Source organism: Pristis pectinata, chromosome 16 (assembly GCF_009764475.1).
Source record: "Pristis pectinata isolate sPriPec2 chromosome 16, sPriPec2.1.pri, whole genome shotgun sequence".
Classification (NCBI taxonomy): Eukaryota; Metazoa; Chordata; class Chondrichthyes; order Rhinopristiformes; family Pristidae; genus Pristis; species Pristis pectinata.
In genome coordinates, this window is record NC_067420.1 from 45035385 (window position 1) to 45057987 (window position 22603).

Genomic DNA, 22603 nt, shown 5'->3' on the forward strand with positions numbered 1-22603 from the left:
TTAGCAAGATAGAGAGAGAAATGTGACACAACCACAATCTGGGTTCAGACTATTGCCAGGGAAATACTTGCTGTGGAGAAGGTTGTGGAAGCTAGAAAGAACAGTGATGTCCTGAAATGTATCAACATTATGAAGGAGGAGGTACTGGCAGTCCTGAGGCACATAAAGGTCGATAAATCCCCAGGGCTTGACCAAGTGCATCTTAGGACATTGTGGGAAGCTAGGGAAGAAATTGGTGCAGCTCTGGCAGAGATTTTTAATATCTCCATTAACCACAGGTGAGGTACCAGAAGATTGGAGGGTGGCTAATGTTGTGCCTTTACTTAAGGAGGGCTGCAAGGATAAGCTAGAGAACTACAGGCCAGTGAGCCTCTAACAATCAGTAGGAAAGTTACTGGAGGGGATTCTGAGGGACAGGATCTATCTGCATTTGGAAAAGCAAGAACAGATTAGGGACAGTCAGCATGGCTTTGAGTGTGGGAAATCGTGTCTCACAAATTTGAGTGAGTTTTTGTTTTGAAGAGGTGACCTAGAGGGTTGATGAGGGAAGGTGGGTAAACATTGTCTACTTGTACTTTAACATGGCCTTTGACAAGTCCCACATGGTAAGCTGGTCTGGAAGGTTAAATCTCATGGGATCCAGGGTTAGCTAGTCAATTGGATACACAATCGGCTTGCTGGTAGGAGTCGGAGGGTGGTAGTGGAGGGATATTTTTTAAATTGGAGGCGTGTGACCAGTGGTGTGCTGCAGGGATTGGTGCTGGGTCCCCTGTCAAAATTAGTGGTGAAGTGGACAGTGAAGAAGTTTGTCTAATGTCACAAGAGGATCTAGATCAGCTGGGAAAGTGGGCCAAGGAATGGCAGATGGAATTTTAACTCTGACAAGTATGAAGTTAACCCAGGGCAGGACGTACACAGTGAATGGCAGGGCCCTGGGGGGTGTTGTAGAACAGAGAAACCTAGCCATACAAGTACATAGTTCCCTGAAATTAGCAACACAGGGCGGTGAAGAAAGCATATGGCACGCATGCCTTTAAGGGTCAGGGCAGAGAGTACTGGTGCTGGGTTGCCGTGTTACAGCTGTACAAGGCGTTGGGGAGACTACACGGAGTATTGTCTGCAGTTGTGGTTATCTAGTGTAAGGAAGGATGTGATTAAGGTAGAGAGGGTACAGAAAAGATTCCCAAGGGTGTTGCCAGCACTCGAGGGCCTGAGTTATAAGGAGAGACTGGATAGGCTGGGGGAGAGAAGAGAAACAGAGGATTGCAGATGCTGGAGGAGAGACTGGATAGGCTAGGACTGTTTTCCCTGGAGCAAAGAGGCTGAGGGGTGACGTTCTAATGGTTTATAAAACCATGAGGGGCATGGATAAGGTGGATGGTCACAGTCTTCCACCCCGCCCTCCCCCCACACACACAGAAAATTGGAGTCTAAAACTCGAGGGCACAGGTTTAAGGTGGGAGTGGCAACTTTTTTCTCACAGAGGGCTGTGGGTACATGGAACAAGCTGCCAGAGGAAGTGGTAGAGGTGGCTAGAATTACAATGTTTGAAAGACATTTGGACAGATACATGAATAGGAAAAGTTTAGAGGGATATGGGCCAAACACAGGCAAGTGGGACCAGCTCAGGTAGGCACCTTGGTCGGCATGGACGAGTTGGGCCGAAGGGCCTGTTTCTGTGCTGTATGACTCTGACTATCAGAAAGGGATGGAGGCAGTGGTTGGGGAGCTGAGTTACAATGAAGGTCATAAAACTGTAGTTTTGGTCTTCCAGTGAGTACATTTCTTTCCATTTTATATGGGATATATGAGTGGAGGAGTCAATAGGTGATTGTGAGGAAAAGCTGAGTGTTACCTGCATACTTGTGGAAACAAATATATAACGTATACAGGAGATAGCTGAGTGACACCATATAAGAAAGGTTTAAGGATGTGTCCTGGTGGGAATGCCAGACTTAACAGTGGGTGTGAGAAGAGAAACCATTGTAGGTGATCCTGTGGCTGAGATTGGATTGATAAGACCAGTGCAGTCCCACTCAGCAGGGCAACAGTAGAGTGATGTTGAAGGAGGATGGTGTTGTCAACCTTGTCGAAAACTGCAGACAGGTCAACAAGGACAAGGAAGGTTGGGTTAGCTTTGTCACATTCACGTAGGATAGCTCTGGTCAAACTCACTGATGATGTGCTGGCACGCGGGTGATTGGTGGAATTCAAAGGATTTGTTCGAGCAAAGATATATGAAGGTTATAACATATTTAAGGGACTCTGGAGAGGAAAGGAAGGTTAGTGATATGGAAGTAGTTGCCAGGACAAAGCTTGAAGACTTTATTGCAAGAGCAGTGATGACAGCAGATTTGAAGAGGGGGGACAGGACACAAGGGGGAGAACTGTTAACAATATCAGCCAGCAGAGGAGTTTGAAAGGTATGGTGAGTATTTTAGTGGGATTGGGATTAAAGGAACAAGAATTGCATGTCAAGGGTTTACACGGGATGAGGGGTAGATGAGATCTGATGGTGAAAGGTTTAACCAATTTTAGCCGTATCCATTGAACTTCAAGCACTATACATTTGACAAAAGGAAAAAACATTACCTAAAGTAATGTGGGTCCTTTACGGTCTGAGGCAGGAGAAAGTATATTGGGGAATAGGGAATGGCCTGTTTCTATGCTTATCAAACTGGGAAGAATAAGAGATGTTTTCACTGAAATGTGAGGGAGCGGGGGGTATCGACGATGGAGTGTAACAGTTTTAGAGGACTGAGGCATCAGGTTGGCTGGTGTCTCTTGAAATCAGTAGCTTCAGGAACGTTGAGGCAGATAAACAGCGACATGTTAGGTCTTTGAGATCTTGTAAATGCAGATTCAAGGGAACTTTTCCAGAAGCAGACGCAGATGGTAAGGGAGAGCTAAGGGTATTTTAATTGAAGAGTCGTCCAAGGAAGTGATGAGCCCTGATTGAGACAATGGCATCAGTGGAACTGTGTGGGACGAGGACAGACTGTCTAGGGAAGTCAGCTGGTGAGTTTACGTGGGGGGGGCAGTATAGGAGAGCAGGGAACTCAGTAAAGAAAGAATGATGACATGGAGTTGAGAACTTGCCAAGTGCAGACGCTGGTCAAACCAGGAAGATAGTTGAGTGAGAGAGGTTCTATTGTTGTGTGTGATAGAGAATGGCAGATTTGAATGGCTGGTGATATAGATGAAGCAAGGCGACTCCTCCACTGCAGTTGTCTGCGAAGCGCGGGGTGGAGGGAGCAAGTGCGGGAACATCCAGACGGATGTTTAGAGTAAATATGGTTTTCCATCAAGGCCACAATCACTGCAGACATCCACAATTTGCTCCTGGGTAGGGTGCGCTTTCACCTCCTAAATGGACTTTGGTGGGAGATGCAGAGAGATCTTGTATCTGTTCTCACTTCCTGTCAAATAACACATTCCAAGTTCAAGCAGCCTTTGTGTTATTCACACATTTGCAGTACATCTAACATCACTCCTGTTGATGTAACATGGCTAATGGGCAGGCACGGTAGTGTGGTGGTTACCATGACACCATTACAGCGCCAGCGACCCGGGTTCAATTCCAGCCGCTGTCTGTAAGGAGTTTGTACATTCTCCCTGCGTCTGCGTGAGTTTCCTCTGGGTGCTGCGGTTTCCTCCCACATTCCAAAGACGTACGGGTTAGGAAGTTGTGGGCATGCTATGTTGGTGCTAGAAGCGTGGCGACTCTTGCAGGCTGCCCCCCAGAACACTCTACGCAAAAGATGCATTTCATCTGTGTGTTTTGATGTACATGTGACTAATAAAGAAATCTTATAATAATGCCTTTTGATATTTTTCTAGAAAATTTTCCTCTGAATGATCTTCTGCCAGAGACCAGCACTGGAGTGGAGACCACTACAAACAGCAGCACCTCTCTCAGGTATATTCAATCCTCCAACCTGGCTTTTTACTGTAAATCATTGAAATGTACAATGTTCTGTCTCAAGACTTGCTGATGTCTCCTTTTCCTTATTTTAAATTGATGTATCACAGGGCTTGAAGTCTCTAATTGTGCACCAATTAGAACATGCCTCAGATTTCCGTAGGTCTTTGAGTATGCAGCAAAGGGGGCTTCTGTTCTATGATGCAAGTCTCATTAGGGTGTATTTTATTGAGGGGGCAACAAAGAGTAGACAGTGGTAATACATTGGATATAATGTATCTAGATTTTTAAAAGGCCTTTAATAAGATACCCATAATACCTTAATGAATAAGGTCATAGAATGCAGAGTCAATGGGACAAGCAGATTGGATCACTTGCTGGCTTCAAGACAGAAAGCAGAGAGTGGGCATAAAGCGTAGCTGTTCACAGCAGAAGATGGGTGTAGAAATCCAGAATGTTCAATGAAGGATGACTTCTGATCACAGTTTACATTAACCATTCAGACTCTGGAATCAAAAGTACAGTTGCTAACTTTGCAGATGATGCCAAGGTGATATTGGGAAATAGTCAACACTCAAGAATGTACAACAAATTGCAGTCAAATTTCATTATATTTGTAGAATGGACAAATAATTGGCAAATTTGAGAGATTCAGGAAAATGCTGGAATCTATAACAAAGGATATAATGGGAGAACACCTTGAAATGAATGAAAGGATTGAAAAGTCATCATGAATTTGTCAAGGAAAAATCATGTTAGATTAATCTGCTGGAGTTCTATAAGGATGTGACCAGTAGAATAGATGAAGAGGATGTGATGTATTTGGATTTTCCAGAAGGTTTAGGATAAAGTCTGAACAGAAGGTTGTTTAACAAGGTTGTAGCAATTGGGGGTAATGTAATGACATGGATTGAGAATTGTTTATTGGACAAAAGCAAAGCGTGAATAAAGAGGCTCTTTTCAGGTTGGCAGGCTGGAGGGGTACTGCAGGAGCTTATGCTTGGACCCTAGCCATTAATGATCTATATCAACAATCTGACTGAGGGAACTGAATATTCTTTTTATAAGTTTGATTTACTGAACTGGATGGGATTGTGAGTATGGTGGATGATGTAAAAAAAAAAGACATCAAAGTAGACAAGTTGAGTGAACAGATGAGAAAATGGCAAATGAAATCTGTGGAAATGTGTCAGTCACTTGTCCACATAACAGAAGATCATTGGTTAAATGATGAGAGATGGGATAGTGTTCATGTTCGAAGGAACCTGGGTGTGCTCGTACACAAGTCACAAAAGGCCAACAAACACAGCACAAATAATTAAGAGGGCAAATGCAGCACTGGGCTTTATTACCAGAAGGTTTGATTACAGGAATAAGGAAGTCTGGTGAGACCTCAGCTGGAGTATGGTGTACAGTTTTGGTCTCCTTTCCTTGGTGAGGATGCCCCTGCCATCAAGGAAGTGCATTGAAGATTCACTAGACTTTCCAGGACTGGTGGGTTTGCTGTATTGGGAGGGATTGAGTAGACTGGACCTGTATTCTTTTGAGTGAGGTCTCTTGGTGCTTGGAAGGTGCAAGTCTAGGTGAACTAGAGGAACAAATACACATACACCAATCACTAAAAGCTGAGCCACAGACTGTGTGTGTATATATAAAAAAACAAAGGCACTGGGTTTGTGTCTGGACTTTCGAGAATTGTTGGAGGAGCAGGGTGAATGGTGGGGGAAGGGTGATTGGAAAACCTGGGCCTAACTTTTCTGTGCTGGCACGCTGCTGTTTAAGAATATGTGATGAATGAATGCCTGTCTCCACATTCTGTAGTCTCACTGAGTCTTTCCTTTATTGGTTCTTATGTTTTCAGGACCACTGTGTCAGACAAGGATGTGCCTGTTATTTTTATCCATCCCCTGAGGACTGGCCTGTTCCGAATAAAAGTGCAAGGAGCTACGGGGAAGTTCAGCATGGTGATCCCATTGGTAGATGGGATGGTAGTGAGTCGGCGAGCTTTAGGTAAGAACGTAAGCCAGCAGAGAACTGAACATTCCGCTTTGAGGAGACGTGCAGTCAAGCACTCACTTGGCAAACGTTTGCAGCTCCTGTTTGTTCCTGATAATCCATGCTTCATTGTATTGGTCTTGGTTACTTGTGCCGGTGTTCCTCCTGCAGCGCTCCCCACCTCTGCCATGTGCAAGGATCACACAATCGCTCCAGAAGTGCAGACATGTCTAAATCAGCTGAAACTTCGTGCATATGCAATTTTGGTTTCAGGGAGCAACATTTCTGAATTCTAAGATTATTGTCTCCGCCAGCATTGTCTGCTCACTGTTCTGTCATTGGCACAGCAGGTAGTGCTGCTGCTGCCCGGCTCCATCCACCCAGGTTCGATCCTGACCTCTGGTGTTTGCACGTTCTCCCTGTGACCAGGTGGGTTCCGTCCAGGTGCTCCTCCAGATGCCAAAGGCGTGCAGGTAGTAAGTTAATGGGCCACTGTAAATTACTCTGAGTGTAGGTGGGTGGAGTTGGTGGATGTGTGAAGGAGAATGGGTTACAGGGAATAAGTGGAATTGGACAGAAGCAATTGCACTGAGAGCTTGCGTAGGTGTGATGGGCTGAATGGCCTCCTGTGTCATAAGAAAACATGATGGTCATACTACATTAAGAGTTTGGAAATGCTGGCAATGGGAAATTGATGCAATTTTTCTTGTGTATAATATAAAGTCATAGCTACAACAAGAAAAAAACCTGCCTCTCCAGACTGGCTTTAACCAGGTCAGCAATTACATAGAAACTGCAGGACAGAAACAAGCCCAGCTGGTCTGTGCTGCTGTTTCTAACCCACACAAGTGTTTCCACAGCATCTGCCTCACTTCAGCCTTTTGCCACCTACACCTTTTCTCTCAAATGTTGAGAGCATTTAAGTTTCTTTTATTTTGTGAAAGTTAGAATTTGGAATTCTAAGTGAAGTAACTTCTGTCTCTTTCTTTCATTTATCACAATCCTGTCTTTCTGATCTTTTCACTTGTCTCACATGTGGAAATGTTCACTTCATCTCCACCCAATCCAATACCTCCATTATTTTTAAGACTTCTACTAGGTCTCTTCTAATGAATATTTTCTGGAAAATATCCTCTTGTGTAGAAAGTTCCACAATGTGGCACCTTATAACTACGTAACCTGTATTGAGTTGTGTCAAAGAGCCCATTCCCATGCTGTCTAACTCAATGACTCTAATGCTCAGCAGTAAAATTGTATAGAATGAAACCAGACATTCACCCTGACAGCAGCATAATACTTCACGTATCTTTACAGCACATGTCCAAAATTCTCAACAGCATTTGATCTCTGGTCCTTCACAAAGAGGTTCTATACACCTCTGACAAAACTGGGCCTAAAACCAGTGTGTTACTTGACATAAGAACACATGAAATAGGAGCAGGAGTCAGCCATCTGGCCCGTCGAGCCTGCTCCGCCATTCAATAAGATCATGGCTGATCTGGCCGTGGACTCAGATCCACCGACCTGCCTTTTCCCCATAACCCTGAATTCCTCTACTATGCAAAAATCTATCTAACTGTGTCTTAAATATATTTAATGAGGCAGCCTCTACTACTTCCCTGGGCAGAGAATTCAACAGATTCACTACTCTCTGGGAAAAGCAGTTTCTCCTCAACTCTGTCCTAAATCTACTCCCCCGAAACTTGAGGCTATGTCCCCTAGTTCTAGTCTCTCCTACCAGTGGAAACAGCCTTCCTGCCTCTATCTTATCTATCCCTTTCATAATTTTATGTTTCTGTAAGATTCCCTCTCATTCTTCTGAATTCCAGCGAGTATAGTCCCAGGCAATTCAATCTCTCCTCATCGGCTAACCCCCTCATCTCAAATCAACCTGGTGAACCTCCTCTGCACTGCGTCCAAAGCCAGTATATCTTTCCTCAAGTAAGGAGACCAGAACTGCACGCAGTACTCCAGGTGCGGCCTCACCAGTACCCTGTACAGTTGCAGCATAATCTCCCTGCTCTGAAATTCAATCTCTCCAGCAATGAAGGCCATCATTCTATTTGCCTTCCTGATAACCTGTTGCACCCCCAAACCAACCTTATGCAATTCATGCACAAGCATTCCCAAGTCCCTCTGCACAACAGCACGCTGCAATCTTTCACCACTTAAATAATAATCTGATTTCCTATTTTTTTCTTCCAAAGTGGATGACCTCGCATTTACCAACATTGTACTCCATCTGCCAGACCCTTGTCCACTCACTTAACCTATCTATATCTCTCTGCAGACTCTCCGCATCCTCTGCACCCTCTGCACAATTCGTTTTTCCACTCAATTTAGTGTCATCAGCAAACTTGGATACACTGCACTCGGTCCCCTCTTCCAAATCGTTAATGTATATTGTGAACAGTTGTGGACCCGGCACCGATCCCTGCAGCACCCCGCTCACCACAGATTGACAACCAGAGAAACACCCATTTATCCCAACTCTCTGCCTTCTATTGGTTAACCAATCCTCTATCTGTGCTAATACATTACCTCCAACTCCATGTATCCTTATAGATAAATCTTTTATGCAGCACTTTATCAAACACCTGGAAATCCAAATATACAACATTCACCTGTTCCCCTCTATCCACTGCGCTTATTATATCCTCAAAGAATTCCAGTAAGTTTGTCAAACAGGACCTGCTCTTCCTGAATCCATGCTGTATCTGCCTGATTGAACCACTTCTATCAAGATGTCTCGTTATTTCTTCCTTAATGATAGTTTCAAGCATTTTCCCAACTACAGACATTTGCCTTTTCATGTGGCAGGTCTTTTGTCAGCAATAAATGTACTGGGGTCTTTGTAGATTCAGCTGCTGCACACAGATACCATTAAACCTTCACCGATAGAGAGCTGATGATTCTGTGCAGTTTGAATAAAAATGGCCAGATATACTGATCATTACTATCAAATGGGAATTTTTGATGGGTAAATTACCGGTTCATAAGATCACAAGACAAAGGAGCAGAAGTAGGCCATTCAGCCCATTAAGTCTGCTCCGTCACTTCACCATGAGCTAACCTATTCTCCCATCCAGCCCCAATTCCCGGCCTTTTCCCTATATCCCTTGATACCCTGATTAATTAGATACCTATCAATCTCCGCCTTAAACACCCCCAATGATCGGGCCTCCACAGCTATATGTGGCAAGAAATTCCATAAATCCACGACCCTCTGGCTAAAGAAATTTCTCCTCATCTCTGTTCTAAATGGGTGCCCTCTAATTCTAAGACTGTGCCCTCTAGTCCAGTGCTCACCCACCATGGGAAACAACTTAGCCACATCACTCTGTCCAGTCCTTTCAACATTCGAAATGTTTCTGAGGTCGAAATTAAATAAGGCATAGGGATGTTTTATTGTTTGTCAGTGCTTTAGTTCATTTTCACAGTACCACACTTTAAAACGAGCTGTGTAAATAATAATTTATTCATTCAGTGGGCTGAATTTGACCATTAGATTCTTCCTGGGTAAAGCTTCCTTGCCACAGTGTGTGCATTTGTTGTCCAAGCACCAACTCCATACAGAATCATATTTATTATCACTGACATATGACGTGACATTTGTTGGTTTATGGTAGAAGTGCAAAGACACAAAAATCTATAAATTACAAAAATAAATAATGCAAAAAAAAAAGGAATAATGAGGTAGTGCTCATGGGTTCATGGATCATTCAGAAATCTGATGGCAGAGGGGAAGAAGCTGTTCCTGAATCGTTGAGTATGGGTCTTCAGGCTCCTGTACCTCCTCTCCGATGGTACCTGGACTATAAATCCCCAGCTGAGAGTGTGTTGAGTTTTGGGGTGAACTCTGGAAAGGAGCACAGGATTAGACCAGGTATTGGGGTGGCCTTGTGGTATTAATGGAGTGTCTTCTTATGGGAGAGGGCAGGGTGGGCTTCAGAGATATGTGACAAATAGATTGAATAGATTTCATCGCAGCCTCAAAGCAAGAAGTCTGTGCTGAGCTGCTCAGGCCAGGGGGGAGTAGCACAGATGGGGGGGTTGCAGAGGTGCAGGGGAGTGCTTCAGGTGCCTGGTGCACAGGTTTCTTAGAAGGGTGGTTGAGACTGACATTTGTTTAAAAAGCAACTCTTTAGTGTAGTCTTATTTGTACAGTACAGAAATGGGCCCTTTGGCCCAACTATGGATTTGGGACAAACTTCAAGGAAAAAAATCCTATTTCTGAATAAATTGGAAAGTTGAGTAGAAGCTGCTTCAGAACAGAGAAAGGATCAGATTGCTTGAGCTGTTTTTGTGGTAGGGGCGGTTCTGGCCAAGCTGAGGTTTATTAGCCATCCTCAGAGTTGGATAGTGTCATGCACAGGCTGAGATGGGTATGGACACTGGGTTTCTTTCGGGGACAATGGAGAATCAGTTGGCTTTTGCAAGAATTTCACAGCTCAACGTTCCCTTCAGCTTCCCACATCTGTGTAGTTCCAGAAGTTTTCGAACTGATTTACGTTCTCTAGCTGCTGGTCTCCAAATTTTAAACAAGTGCTTTGCAGACTGAGTCATGTTTAACAGTTACTGATCAACAACATAAGCCCTGCATTAACAATAGTGTTTGACTTGTGTAGGCAGCATGCTTGGAGGGCATTGACTGAATTTATCATTCACAGACTTTGGAAGCAGCAGTGGGAGGATGGGGGGGAAGAGGGGAGGCAGTGAAAGGTTTTCTCTTACAGTTGGTGCATTAATTTGCACCTACGCTGCTCAGCATGGGGTCAGCCAATTCCAGAGAGTAAATACGAGGGAGAGTGTTTGCAATAACAACTATATTGATAATCCTCGCGTGTTTTCTTGCTGCAGGGTTTTTGGTCCGACAGACAATTATAAACATTTGCCGACGGAAGAGGCTGGAGAGTGATTCCTACAACCCACCCCACGTACGCAGGAAGCAGAAGATTGCTGATATTGTCCACAAGTATCGCAACAAGCTGCTGGAACCGGAGTTTTACACCTCGCTGTTCCAGGAGGTGGGACCAAAAACCCTGAACCCGTAGGCGCACTGAGATCCATGCAGAGAGTATTTATAAGCTATTTTACTACTTAGACAGGCACTTGGCCACTCAAGAATGTGATGCAAAGCACTGACTGGTATCCAGAGCTCTGGAGAGCAGCATATCCCAGCTGGTTCTGTGTAAATGTGTATTAAGGACGTAAACTTGATTTTTGAGAAATATATAAAACCCATTTTATACTGAACTTCAAGACAGCCTTACTGAACATAACCAAATTTCTGTACAGTACCTGAAATCTGTATTATGTATTGTATCTTTGATCAGCTGTGTGGCACCATGTGCACTAGTGCTGCTGTTTTAGCTCCTGGATCTTGCACTCAATCTGGCACGGGTAGACAGTTGTGGAGGTGAAGTGACTCTGGGGCCATCTCAATCTAACTAACAGTCGGAGTGACTCCACAGCACAATCCTGCCCACTGTTCATAGTTGGCACTATAACTAAAGGGAATGGGGCTGAGGCTGGGAGGAGAGGGAAATGTCCTTTTCATTTGTTGGCCTAGATCAGTGATTTTCATGAAGGCACCAAACCGATTCATGTTGAATTCCTAATGCCAGCTTGTGTGCTTTGTGTAGGCTGGCAAACACTTGTCCTGCAGTCACCCTGATGCTGTTAGCGTGCTTCTTATTGCTGCTTGCAATCCTTCCTTTAGCACAGTGCCCAGTACAATTGGAGGATATCACCTTGCCTTCCTGGTGTCCTACAAGCAATGAACAGTTGTATTGAAATGCAGTATTGTAGGCTCTGTCTCACTGCTGGGGGGGAAAATAGAAGGAATGAAAATTAGTGAGGAATGTGGAGGTGGTGGTGGTTGTGGGATTGAAGAGATAATGATAAATGTCCTTGGTGTCCCAACTCTGCAGCTCTTCCTCACTAAATCCCCACCCTCTGGAGTCAGAAATGAAACCCCACTCAGTGAACTCAGTTTGCAATCGACCTTGGAAGAACTGAGATATTTTGTAAACTTTTATCTGCAGATGTATTACCCTAGCAACCAATACGAGTCAAATTCCTGCCACAGCTTGCTGCCGTGAATTACCACTGGCGGTATCTTGCTGTTTCTCGTATTGAACCCGTGCACTGGGACCTTGTGATGGTTCTGAATCAGACCTCGTGTTGTCTCAGGAAGCTGTACTTTAGCTCTCCTTTCAGTATAGAATCACACAGCATGGAAACAGGCCATTTGGCCCAACACGTCCATAGGGAGGCAAATATTCCATGTTCCCAGTAAATCTGACCAAGATCAACTATAGCTGCAGAATCATGCAATGAAAACCACTGACCTTAGGCTGCACTTAAAAAATAAAATGATCCTAAAAATCCATGAGTTTGTTCCGAAGCCTCCCGCACATCACACAATTATAACTTTATTATGTTTTTCATAAGTTACAAAATATTTAAAATACTTTTACAATTTTTATTTCTGTTCAACATCATTTTAACTTCAGCCTTCTCATTGCATTTGAGGAAATAATGGCTACTTTTTAAACTATCTCTGTTTTCAAAGTGTTTGTTTAATTTGTCAGAGGAGCCATGTACAAATCACACAAACTTACCATTTTCCAACCAAAGATCTAAGTAAATGAATTCAACTTCAGTGAACGGTGCTCAGTGTCATTAAACAGGACACACTTCATTGACCCAGAGTCCTGACGTTTACCCATTTCCTTCAGCATTCCCTGTGTCTTAAACATCTCCTGAGCTGGAAAACACTTCTTCACCGTGTTTGTACATCCCATTCTGTCAATGGGATGTGGAGCAGTCATAAACAGCTTGCATACAGTTATTGTAGAAGCCCTGTTTTAAAAAAAAACAAAATAAGAATTTCAACATTTTTTTTTTCCCAAGAAATTAAAAGGCACCAGTTCCCACTTGGTGTAAGGAGATGAGAGTGACCCAGAGTAAAGCTGAGTGATTGATGTATCTGGCACTGGGACTTCTCCCAGTCAGGTTCTGGTAAGACCAGCCCTTTCTGATTTGATAAATGATGATCGGTTTTTGTTTTTGTTGGTTTTGGCTTTGGTCGTCTTGTCTTTTCCGGCCTTTCACAATGTGTGAGTGAGGACACAGAAGAGTGGTGCATGTGGAGTGGAGAAGATTTGGGGATGTTGCACAGAAAAACTGTGATTGCTGTCTCAGTGCAGAACTGTGTTTAGTTTTCACTTTGCACATACATGGAATTTTTTCCTGTGCCTCCCAAACATGTCATCAGTGCTTCCAGCCAGCACCAAGCTGGAGTGTGTGCTGAGCCAGCTCAAGGCAGTTGTGATGCAGAAGTGCTGAGGGTTGGGCACTAGCAAGAGCTACAGGTGGCTTGACATGAGCCCAACTGTAATTTCACTTTGTTGTCAATGTGGCCTTTTTAGTTTGTGAAACCAGTGTGTGATTTTTTTTTAATTCCTTTTACATAATTTGTTTATCTCAGGGTCACCTTCAGCACCCAGCTTCCAAGCATCAATGTAGCCAGTAGCTGTAAAGTCTTAATTTCAGTAGCTGAAAAGCAAAATTGTGATACAGATCCATTCTGTTGAGTAAAAGGTAGCATTTACTGATTTAATATTCATAGGGCGGGGAATGGGTGAATAATCAAAGCCCAGATTATTTCATTTGCTCTGAGTTTTGCTGCTTTGGTGTGCAGTAATGTAATTCTAGGGTTTTAATGGAAAGGAAACTAGATTTTACCTGTAAATAACTCAACCTTTTGTGTTTATTTCAAATCACCTTAACATAACTTTCGTTCAGTTCTTCCAACCCTCAAAACAAAACACTGAATTCAGATATTCCAAGGAGCTAGAGTGGGATTAAACCAGCAGGTTTTCTCAATTCCTCAAATAAAAATAAAATGGCTAGTGGAATTCAGCATTTGATAAATTAAAAGTCGCCAGTTTCAGATGGGCAAGTAAATTACTCCAAGCATTTGAGAGGCTGCCTCTGAGCTGCTATCATGTAGAACAATAGCATTAAGTTTCACCACTACCCCCCCAACCCAAGAGACTGGACAGTTACACCACCTGGTCAGTACTCACTGCACCCAGTCTGACACAGTGCAGCTTTCTGGTGTTGTGTGTTTTAAAGCTTGTCATGTGCAGAGCTTGAAAACTCCATTCAGTGATGTTACTGCAATCTCGGTGTTATTTCTGCTCCTTAAACCACTCCCAGTGATCTACCATTTAAAGATGTTACTGAATGCCTCACTTAAAAAGAAACCAGAATTGATCGACATTGACCTGTCAGTATTTACTTCTTCAAACGCTATCCTCAATTACTGAGGCAGGAGACAGATCCAGTTGGGAAACTTGTGTCAGTGGGCTTGTGGAGTCTGCCATTCCCGTACCAGAATCATTTCATTCCCCTTTCTTGTTCCACTCCAGCACCACTGTGACTGTGCTGGGAGGGTGGAGAGTGGGTCTCACTGAGATTCCCCCATTATTTACCCACTGCTGTTTTTGTTCAGAGCTTGCTGTGTGCACATCAGCTGCCACACTTCCTGTACTGCCACATCAGCTACACTTCACAAATACATCTTTAGCTCTAGTTCTAAAAAGAATTTGAGACACCTGGGGTGTGAAAAACTCTATAAAAACACAAGGCCATCTTTCCCACTGCCCAATCTCTCTGGGGTCTTTGGCACTCAACACAGGTGGAAGGTAGATTTGATGATGGTTTGGAGCTTTGGTCACCTTGGGACAGCATTCTACTACTGGATGTGGAACCAGTGTATTTGTGCTTCCTGCCCAGTCCCAAACTCCAACCCTCCCTGTCCCAGGGTTACTGGAGCCCATTGTCCACAGTAGGTATTCCTTCAGAAACCTGTTCATTCCTGGTGTGGCATCTGACCTGCAACTTTCCTGCTGTGGGTACCTTGCTTCACATTTAAAGCTGGGTTTCTGTGTGCTGGTGAAATGAACACAAACTAGCCTTGTGTTTAGTGTGCTAAGTAATGAGGAGAGCTGGGAGCCTGTCACCACCACACTGCAGAGTAACGGTGGTTGGAGGTTGTCAGCAATGGGTTTGGAAGGTGCCTTTTCATTGCCTTGACCCATTTGTAGCTTGTGGTCATCTGTGGGGTGGGATTTTTTAACCTGGCATGATGGATCCATGCTGTCACCTCAGCACAGGTGTACGTGTAGTTGGTCTCTGCACCAGTCAGTCAGCAGACAAAATTCTGACAAGGTTCTGTTCATGTACATGAACCTCGATAGAATACGCACAGCTATGATTGCTTCTGCTACTTTCCAACCTCCTTGCTGAGATTAACATGTTGATTGCAGAGGGTACGTATAACTGTACTTCAGGAGCAGGGAAGCTGGCAGGTTGGGAAGACCATGAGTTCAGTCTGCAGTCTTGAGAGCTGTTAGTTGTGTGACACGCTGTCCACCAAGCAGTTTTAAACTTCGCCCAACAATAAAAGTTTCACTGGTTTCCTTCTAAAGTTTGAACTTTACCTTGAATTGAATGTCGGCTGACTTGCCTCAAGTTCATGTGTTTGGTTGTGTTGTACAGAGTTGACGTTGGTTTAAGAAGAGATGGGGAGACTGTGGTGTTTACCTCCTGTTCTGTCTGGAAATGCTGTCTTCATAATTGGAATGTACAGCTTGGGAAAGAGTTCATCCTTTTGCTAGTCTTCAGCCCACAGGTCACCAGCTCCCCTGTAACATGAACTCTCTCAGATTTCCAGCATTTGCAGTAAAAATGCTGACATAACACGCTGTTAAACAATATCTGTGGAGAGAAAAACAATTTAAGTCAAGGATCTTTTGATCAAAGTTCAATAACTTGAAACATTAACTCTTCATAGAAGCCATCTGACTTACTGAGCATTTACAGCATTGTCTGATTTTTTTTCTCATATTAACGCAACTGGCAATGTGGCAATTTCTATTGTGGAACAGGTACAGCACCAGGAACTACCTTGTACTTCATGTCAGCTGCATGTAAAACATACCGCAGCACCAAAGCAAGTTGTTTAATCTTAACCCTTAGTTTCTGCAGAATGCTGGAGTCTTGTCTGCAGACCTCTGCTGCTGGTTCACTGGGCAGGTACCAGCGAGAACCCGTTGCCATCCTGCTCCGTCCTTCTCTAACACTTGATGTTACAATTTGGGGTCATTTGCTTCCAGACCCAGAACGGCTTAAATCTATTCTGCTGAAAGTTTTCTCCCTTATACATCTGCTTTATGCCCTTCATTCCAGTATAGACTGTCGACATACTTTAGTTAAGTTTATTGGATTCCAGCAAATTCTTAGCAAATGTTTACCATAACCGTCAACCAAAAACCAAGTGCCAGTTTTCTTGGTGAGTGAATAGTTCAGCTGACGGGATACCCAACTATTGGAAAATCTCCCAGTGGCATCTGGCCCCAGGCAGCTCCAGGTACCTGGGCTTGCTGGAGTTTGTTTCATTTTAATTTGAAGGTTAGGCTCACTGTTTGTGACAAATTGTGTGCAATCATTGTAAAAGTAAACAGTGAAGTAACTTGGCATAATGCATTTCTGGAGGGTAATTTAAGTGTTGCATTTTCTGTAAATAATGCTGGCTTCGATTTGAGATGTATAATAAAGGATCAGTGTGTAAATAATCCAGGTCAGTTGTTTTCACTACATAACCTCCTCGCTAGGAGCGGCACAGAGAACTCATTTGTATTTATACCACTTCGATGTGTCAAAGAAATGTACTGACTGAATGTACCCCATGTATTCAATAAAATTCCAAGAGCTTCTCAAACCTTAACCCTTGCAGGAAGGCTGCGATGCTGGTAGGCTGGTTTTTAAATGGACTCTGAGCAAATCTCTAATTGAACAGAGGAACAAGGGGGAGGGGATATTCTCTGATCTATTTTATTAAGGACGTCACATGGAATGTCCAACAGAGATCATTGGAATCAACTGACATCCTGGCCACTTTGACTTTAATCGTGACCTGACCCAGGGGTGCTGCTCAGGACGTGGGTGGTTGTCTCCTGACCTGCTCTGCCCATTCAGTAAGGTCACAACTGCCCCAAGCTTCTGACTTGGCTCCAATGCTAATCTCAGCATAACATGGCTTCTGCAGCTGCATAGCCCTGTCCTGAGCTAAGTCACTGCATCAGAATTCTGTGTGTTCCTCATGCACCCCACTGGGACCACTAACATTCTTGAAATAACACTGGATCAAGGAGAACATCTACCTGGTGAGCAAAAGGTTGGACAATAAATGCTGTGTTTGCCAGCATCACTGACTTCCTGAGCAACAATTGGTACTGTTGAGTAAAATAACATATTCATCCTTTTTCTTTAATTCGTTCACTAAATGTGAGTGAGGACAGAGCAAATATTTATTACAAATGTTAATACACAATGCTGGAAACACTCAGCAGGTTGAAAGAGAAACTGCCAATGTTTCAGGTTGAAGACTCCTTGCCAGAGGACCAAGCCCAATGTTTATGGCTGACCTGTACCTGATTGCCCTGGTGTTTGAGAGTATTGACTCAACACAGCTGAGTGGTTGGCTACGCCTTTCAAAAGGGACAACTGAAAGTCAACCAACTTGTTAGCTAACCATGTTTGGCCAGAGCAAGTGACTAGCAAATTGGTGCACAGGATACATTCTTATGATAATTCGGTAGATCATTACCTGTACCAGTTTTTTAATTCCAGAGTTTTTACTTCACTGAATTTAAATTCCTTAGCTGCCTTTGAGATTTGAACTTGTCTCTGGAACATTAGCTTACCCCATGTCTCACAATGTTTGAGAAGATGAAGTTTGCACAGTTATCCTGCAAATATGACTCGAACAGTCCCTGCTGTTTGGTGAGTGCACCTCCATTAACCAGCAGGCTCACTTTCTTCGGTTGAGAGTTAAGATATCTTTATTAGTCACCTGTACATCGAAACAGTGAAAAGCATCTTTTGCGTAGAGTGTTCTGGGGGCAGCCCGCAAGTGTCGCCACACTTCAGTTCTTTTTGCTTACCTTGTCACTCGCATTTCTGCAATAGTCTCTCTGCCAGGTGATGTTGTGGGACTCAATGCTTGCTTTGCAATGTGACTGCAAGAGGGTTGATAAGAACATAAGAAATAAGAGCAGGAGTCGGTCACCTGGCCCGTCGAGCCTGCTCCGCTATTCAATAAGATCATGGCTGATCTGGCTGTGGACTCAGATCCACCGACCTGCCTTTTCCCCAGAACCCTTAATTCCTCTACTATGCAAAAATCTATCTAACTGTGTCTTAGATATATTTAATGAGGTAGCCTCTACTACTTCCCTGGGCAGAGAATTCAACAGATTCACTACTCTCTGGGAAAAGCAGTTTCTCAACTCTGTCCTAAATTTATTCCCCTGAATCTTGAGGCCACATTCCCTAGTTCTAGTCTCACCTACCAGGGGAAACAACCTTCCTGCCTCTATCTTGATGAAGTGTCCATTGTTACCCAATGCACCCCACCCAACCTTCAAGCAACCCCAGTTAATCTGAAGTGTCCCAAGCTGTCCTCTTACACAGCACCTCCATCCTTTCTCATTCATAGAACATTACAGCACAGTACAGGCCCTTCGGCCCACGATATTGTGACGACATTTTATCCTGCTCTAAGATCTTTCTAACTCATCCCTTCCAGATAGGGCCTCCCCCATTTCTCTATCATTCATGTGTCTATTTAAGAGTCTCTTAAATGTCCCTAATGTATCTGCCCCCACAACCTCTGCCGGCAGTGCGTTCCACGCACCCACCACTCTCCGTGTGGGGGGGAGAAAACTTACCCCTGACATCCCCCTTATACCTTCCTCCAATCACCTTAAAATTATATCCCCTCATGTTGGCCATTGCCTCTTATCATCTTGTACACCTCTATCAAGTCACCTCTCCTCCTCCTCTCCAAAGAGAAAAGCCTGAGTTCACTCAGCCTATCCTCATAAGACATGCTCTCCAATCCAGGCAACATCCTGGTAAATTTCCTCTGCACCCTCTCTAAAGCTTCCACATCCTTCCTATAATGAGGCGACCAGAACTAAACACAGAGCAGTTCCTATTGCTTTGTTTTACTAAAATATAAAATCCTTGATCTAGTTGTTCTTGTTTCCTGTGGCTCCTCCCTTCTCTCTGTGAATCAGTCCTATCATGTTCCTCAACCCTTTCAGTACAGGAGATCTTCCTTTGCTTCTGTGTTGTCTCCCCATGTCCGAAAACCACTGCAGGACTCCCTTCTGGTTATGCTGGGGATGTACCACTGGCAGTGAAGTGCCCCAAGTCAAGGTGCTACCTAAAAATGGAGTGTTGCTAGAACACAGCACAGGAAGGGGCCCTCCGGCCTGTGCCAAACTAATGACGCCAAATTAAACTCATCCCTTCAGCCTGCACGTGGCCCATCTCCCTCCATTCTCTGCACATCGCTGCGCCTGTCTAACAGCCTCTTAAACCCTTCTATTATATCTGCCTCCACCCCAACCCCTGGCAGCACATTCCAGGCACCCACCACCCTCTGTATAAAAAAAACTTGCCCCGCACATCTCCTTTGAACTTTTCCCCCTCTCACCTTAAATGCGTGTCCTCTAACATCACACATTTCGACCCTGGGTAAAAAGATACTGACTCTATATCTATGCCGCTCATAATTTTATAAACGATAAACTTCAAAAAGTTTATGATGTCCAGTGTAAAAAGGTCGGGGGAATTCTTTATTTCCAACCCAGTAACTGGAGAAAGGCGCCAGTAATGACAACCTACTGGGACCTGGTCCATTCCACCAGCATCGGGCAGAGCCCTGATAACCTGCTCAGCTTTCCTGCTCCTGTGTCAGAGGTGGGTTCCAGGACCCCCTCGGTGTGGATGGACATCCCAGAGCCCGGGAGGAGGTCCATGAACCACGGGCTGCGGAAAGCTCCAGCTCGGTAGTTGTCGGCGGACCGGGCCGGCTGTTTTGAAGAATAATTTGACTGAACTGGCACACTTTGTTCTCGCCCCATGGCGATATTTTTTCTCGGAGTGACCCAACAGACGCTGAGTATTGGGCAGACTGTTCCACGTCGCTTCGGGCAGAGAACACCTCCCCTGGATGGACCAGAACCCGCGGAGAAAGGGCCGGTTGTGGGATCAATCCCGTTCCCCTAATGTCCTGGAACCTGTTCGCTCTCACCTCCCCCCGACATTCGGGGGGAACTCGCGGTGGGACGGGGGAGAAAGGTGCAAACTCCACACAGACAACGCCAGAGGCGGGGGTCGGACCGGGTGGCTGGAGCCGCCCCCACACCTGGGGCGTGAACTGCCTGTGGCCCATCCCCAGGGGGACGGGGCGAGGGCTGAATCCAGACTCGGGGGTTGAACACACGGGGTTACAGCAGTGACTCGGTTCCATCGCTGGTTCACCCAGATCAGCTTCTGTCATCCCGGCACCGTGCGGCCCACCGTCCTCGCCGGGAGTCACGGCGTTCGGGAGCCGCCAGAAACCCCACCCGGCCTCCGGGTCAGAACATCTCCCAGGAACGGGGAGCTTCAGGATCAGTCCCCTGTCCCCTCCACCCCCTCCCCCTCCCCAACCCCATCCACCCCCTCCCCCAACCCCCTCCCCCTCCCCAACCCCCTCCACCCAACCCCCTCCCCAACCCCTCCACCCCCTCCCCCAACCCCCTCCCCAACCCCTCCACCCCCTCCCCCCCAACCCCCTCCCCAACCCCCTCCACCCCCTCCCCCTCCCCCAACCCCCTCCACCCCCTCCCCCCAACCCCCTCCCCAACCCCCTCCACCCCCTCCCCCTCCCCAACCCCCTCCACCCCCTCCCCAACCCCCTCCTCCCCCTCCCCGTCCTCCCCAACCCCCTCCCCCCCAACCCCCTCCACCCCCTCCCCCTCCCCAACCCCCCTCCTCCCCCTCCCTCCACCCCCCCCGACCCGCACCCCTCCCGCGCACCGGCGCCACTGGAGATGTGACTGAATCATTGCCGCGGGAGCTCCCGTTCACCCCCGGCCCTGCCCTCGGCAACACGGCCGCTCCTCCGCCGTTCGCAGCCGGTGTCTCTCGGCCCTTCACGGTCCGGCGGCTGCAGCTGCTGCCGGCGCTCGGTGTCTGGGTCCCCGCCGAGGCAGCAAAGCGCCGGGGGAGCCGGCGGGTCGGGCAGCGTCCGCGGAGGGAGGTGGACGGGCGGGTGGACCGTCCATCCGCCCGGCACTGACCGACCGCGTGTGGTCACCGCGCAGCCCGGGCCCCGGGTCCGCGGGAGGGCAGGGCCGGGGCTGCAGCCCGGGCCCCGGGTCCGCGGGAGGGCAGGGCCGGGGCTGAGCTCAGGTTTCCCCGCTGGAGTTCGCGGCCGCTGCCGCCTCCCGTCAGCGGAGGGCGGTAGTGAGCCGCAGTGCGGCCGGCGGCGGCGGCTGGAACCGCTCGGCGGGCCCAGCGGGGCGGGGGCCGGGACCCGGGACTCGGGACCCGGGGCTCAGGGCTCGGCCGGACCCGGGGACCGGGATCAGCTCGTCGATGCGGAGCCGGAGACAGCGGTCAACGCTGATTGGATGCATTCCCGGGGCTTTAGGCACGTGACCTGCCGCCTCCCCACCATTGGACGCACTTCACGTCCATCTCCAGCGAGCCCCACCTTCCCACCAATCAGAATGCCAGGAGGTCCTTACCTGTCACAGAGTCACACCGCAGGGAGCCAGCCCTTCGGCCCATCCCGTCCATGCTGACCAACCTTTGTATCCCTGTAAACCTTTGCTGTCCATGTACCCGCCTCTGGCAGCTCCTTCCATACACGGACCACCCTCTGGGGGAAAAGATGCCCCTCTCACCTTAAACCTGTGCCCTCTAGGGTGAGACTCCCCCACCCTGGGGAAAGGTGTGGTCTCATGAACAACTTGTACATTTGTAACATACGTCCCAACTCTTGTACTCAGTGCCCTAAGTGATGAAGGCAAGCATGCCACACATCTTCACCACCCTGTCTACCTGTGTCATCACTGTCAGGGACCATGTACCTGCACCCCGAAGTCTCTCTGTTCTACAACACTCCATAGGCCCCTGTCATTTAGTGTTTAAGTCTTGCTCTGGTTTAATTTCCCAAAACACAACACCTCACACATCTGAGCTATTGGAGAAGATTCTTCGGGATAGGATTTACTGGTATCTGGAAAAGCATTGGCTTATTAGCGACAGTCAGCCTAGCCCTGTGTGGGCGCAGGAACTGTCGGGATGTTGGGGAGTTTCCGGCAGGAGTTTCCCCTCCCTGGGACCTGACATCCATGACTGTCCCACAACCCCAGCCCAACCCTTACAACCTGGCCGGTGTATCCCTGGAATAGCTCTGCTGCTCCCTTCAGCGGGCTGGGTCCCAGGCTACAGCACTGTCTGTGTGGAGTTTGCACGCTCTCCCTGTGACCATGCAGGTTTCCCCCGGGGCTCCAGTTTCCTCCCACATCCCAACGACGTGCAAATAGGAGGGAGAGATGGCCATTCCCCCCTCAAGTTTGCTCTGTCATCAATATGATCATCCTGTTCCCGCTCCCCCACCCCCCCAAATCTCTACGTCATTTAGGGTCCAGGAACAAGGTCTGACTCTGTCTTCGATGTAATTAGTGACTGGGCTTCAGCTCCTTTCCATGGTGAGAACTGACAGGTTCTCCACTCACTCCCTATCTCAGCCCCTCTCCTTTGGCT

General features: G+C 46.6%; 1 protein-coding gene across 9 annotated transcripts in view; it reads left to right on the forward strand.

Moving 5' to 3' along the window:
• Positions 1–16680, forward strand: part of ralgapb (Ral GTPase activating protein non-catalytic subunit beta) — a 105026-nt gene extending 88346 nt beyond the window's left edge. For 5 of the 9 annotated variants that reach the window (XM_052031340.1, XM_052031336.1, XM_052031337.1 and 2 more), the window contains 3 exons: positions 3841–3919; positions 5784–5932; positions 10778–16679. In XM_052031340.1, coding sequence (XP_051887300.1) covers positions 3841–3919; positions 5784–5932; positions 10778–10971 — 422 coding nt within the window. In that variant the 3' untranslated portion in view covers positions 10972–16679. Of the gene's footprint in view, positions 1–3840; positions 3920–5783; positions 5933–10777 lie in introns of all 9 variants that reach the window. The other 4 variants (XM_052031332.1, XM_052031335.1, XM_052031333.1 and 1 more) reach the window with 1 other exon arrangement.
• Positions 16681–22603: the final 5923 nt, after the last annotated feature.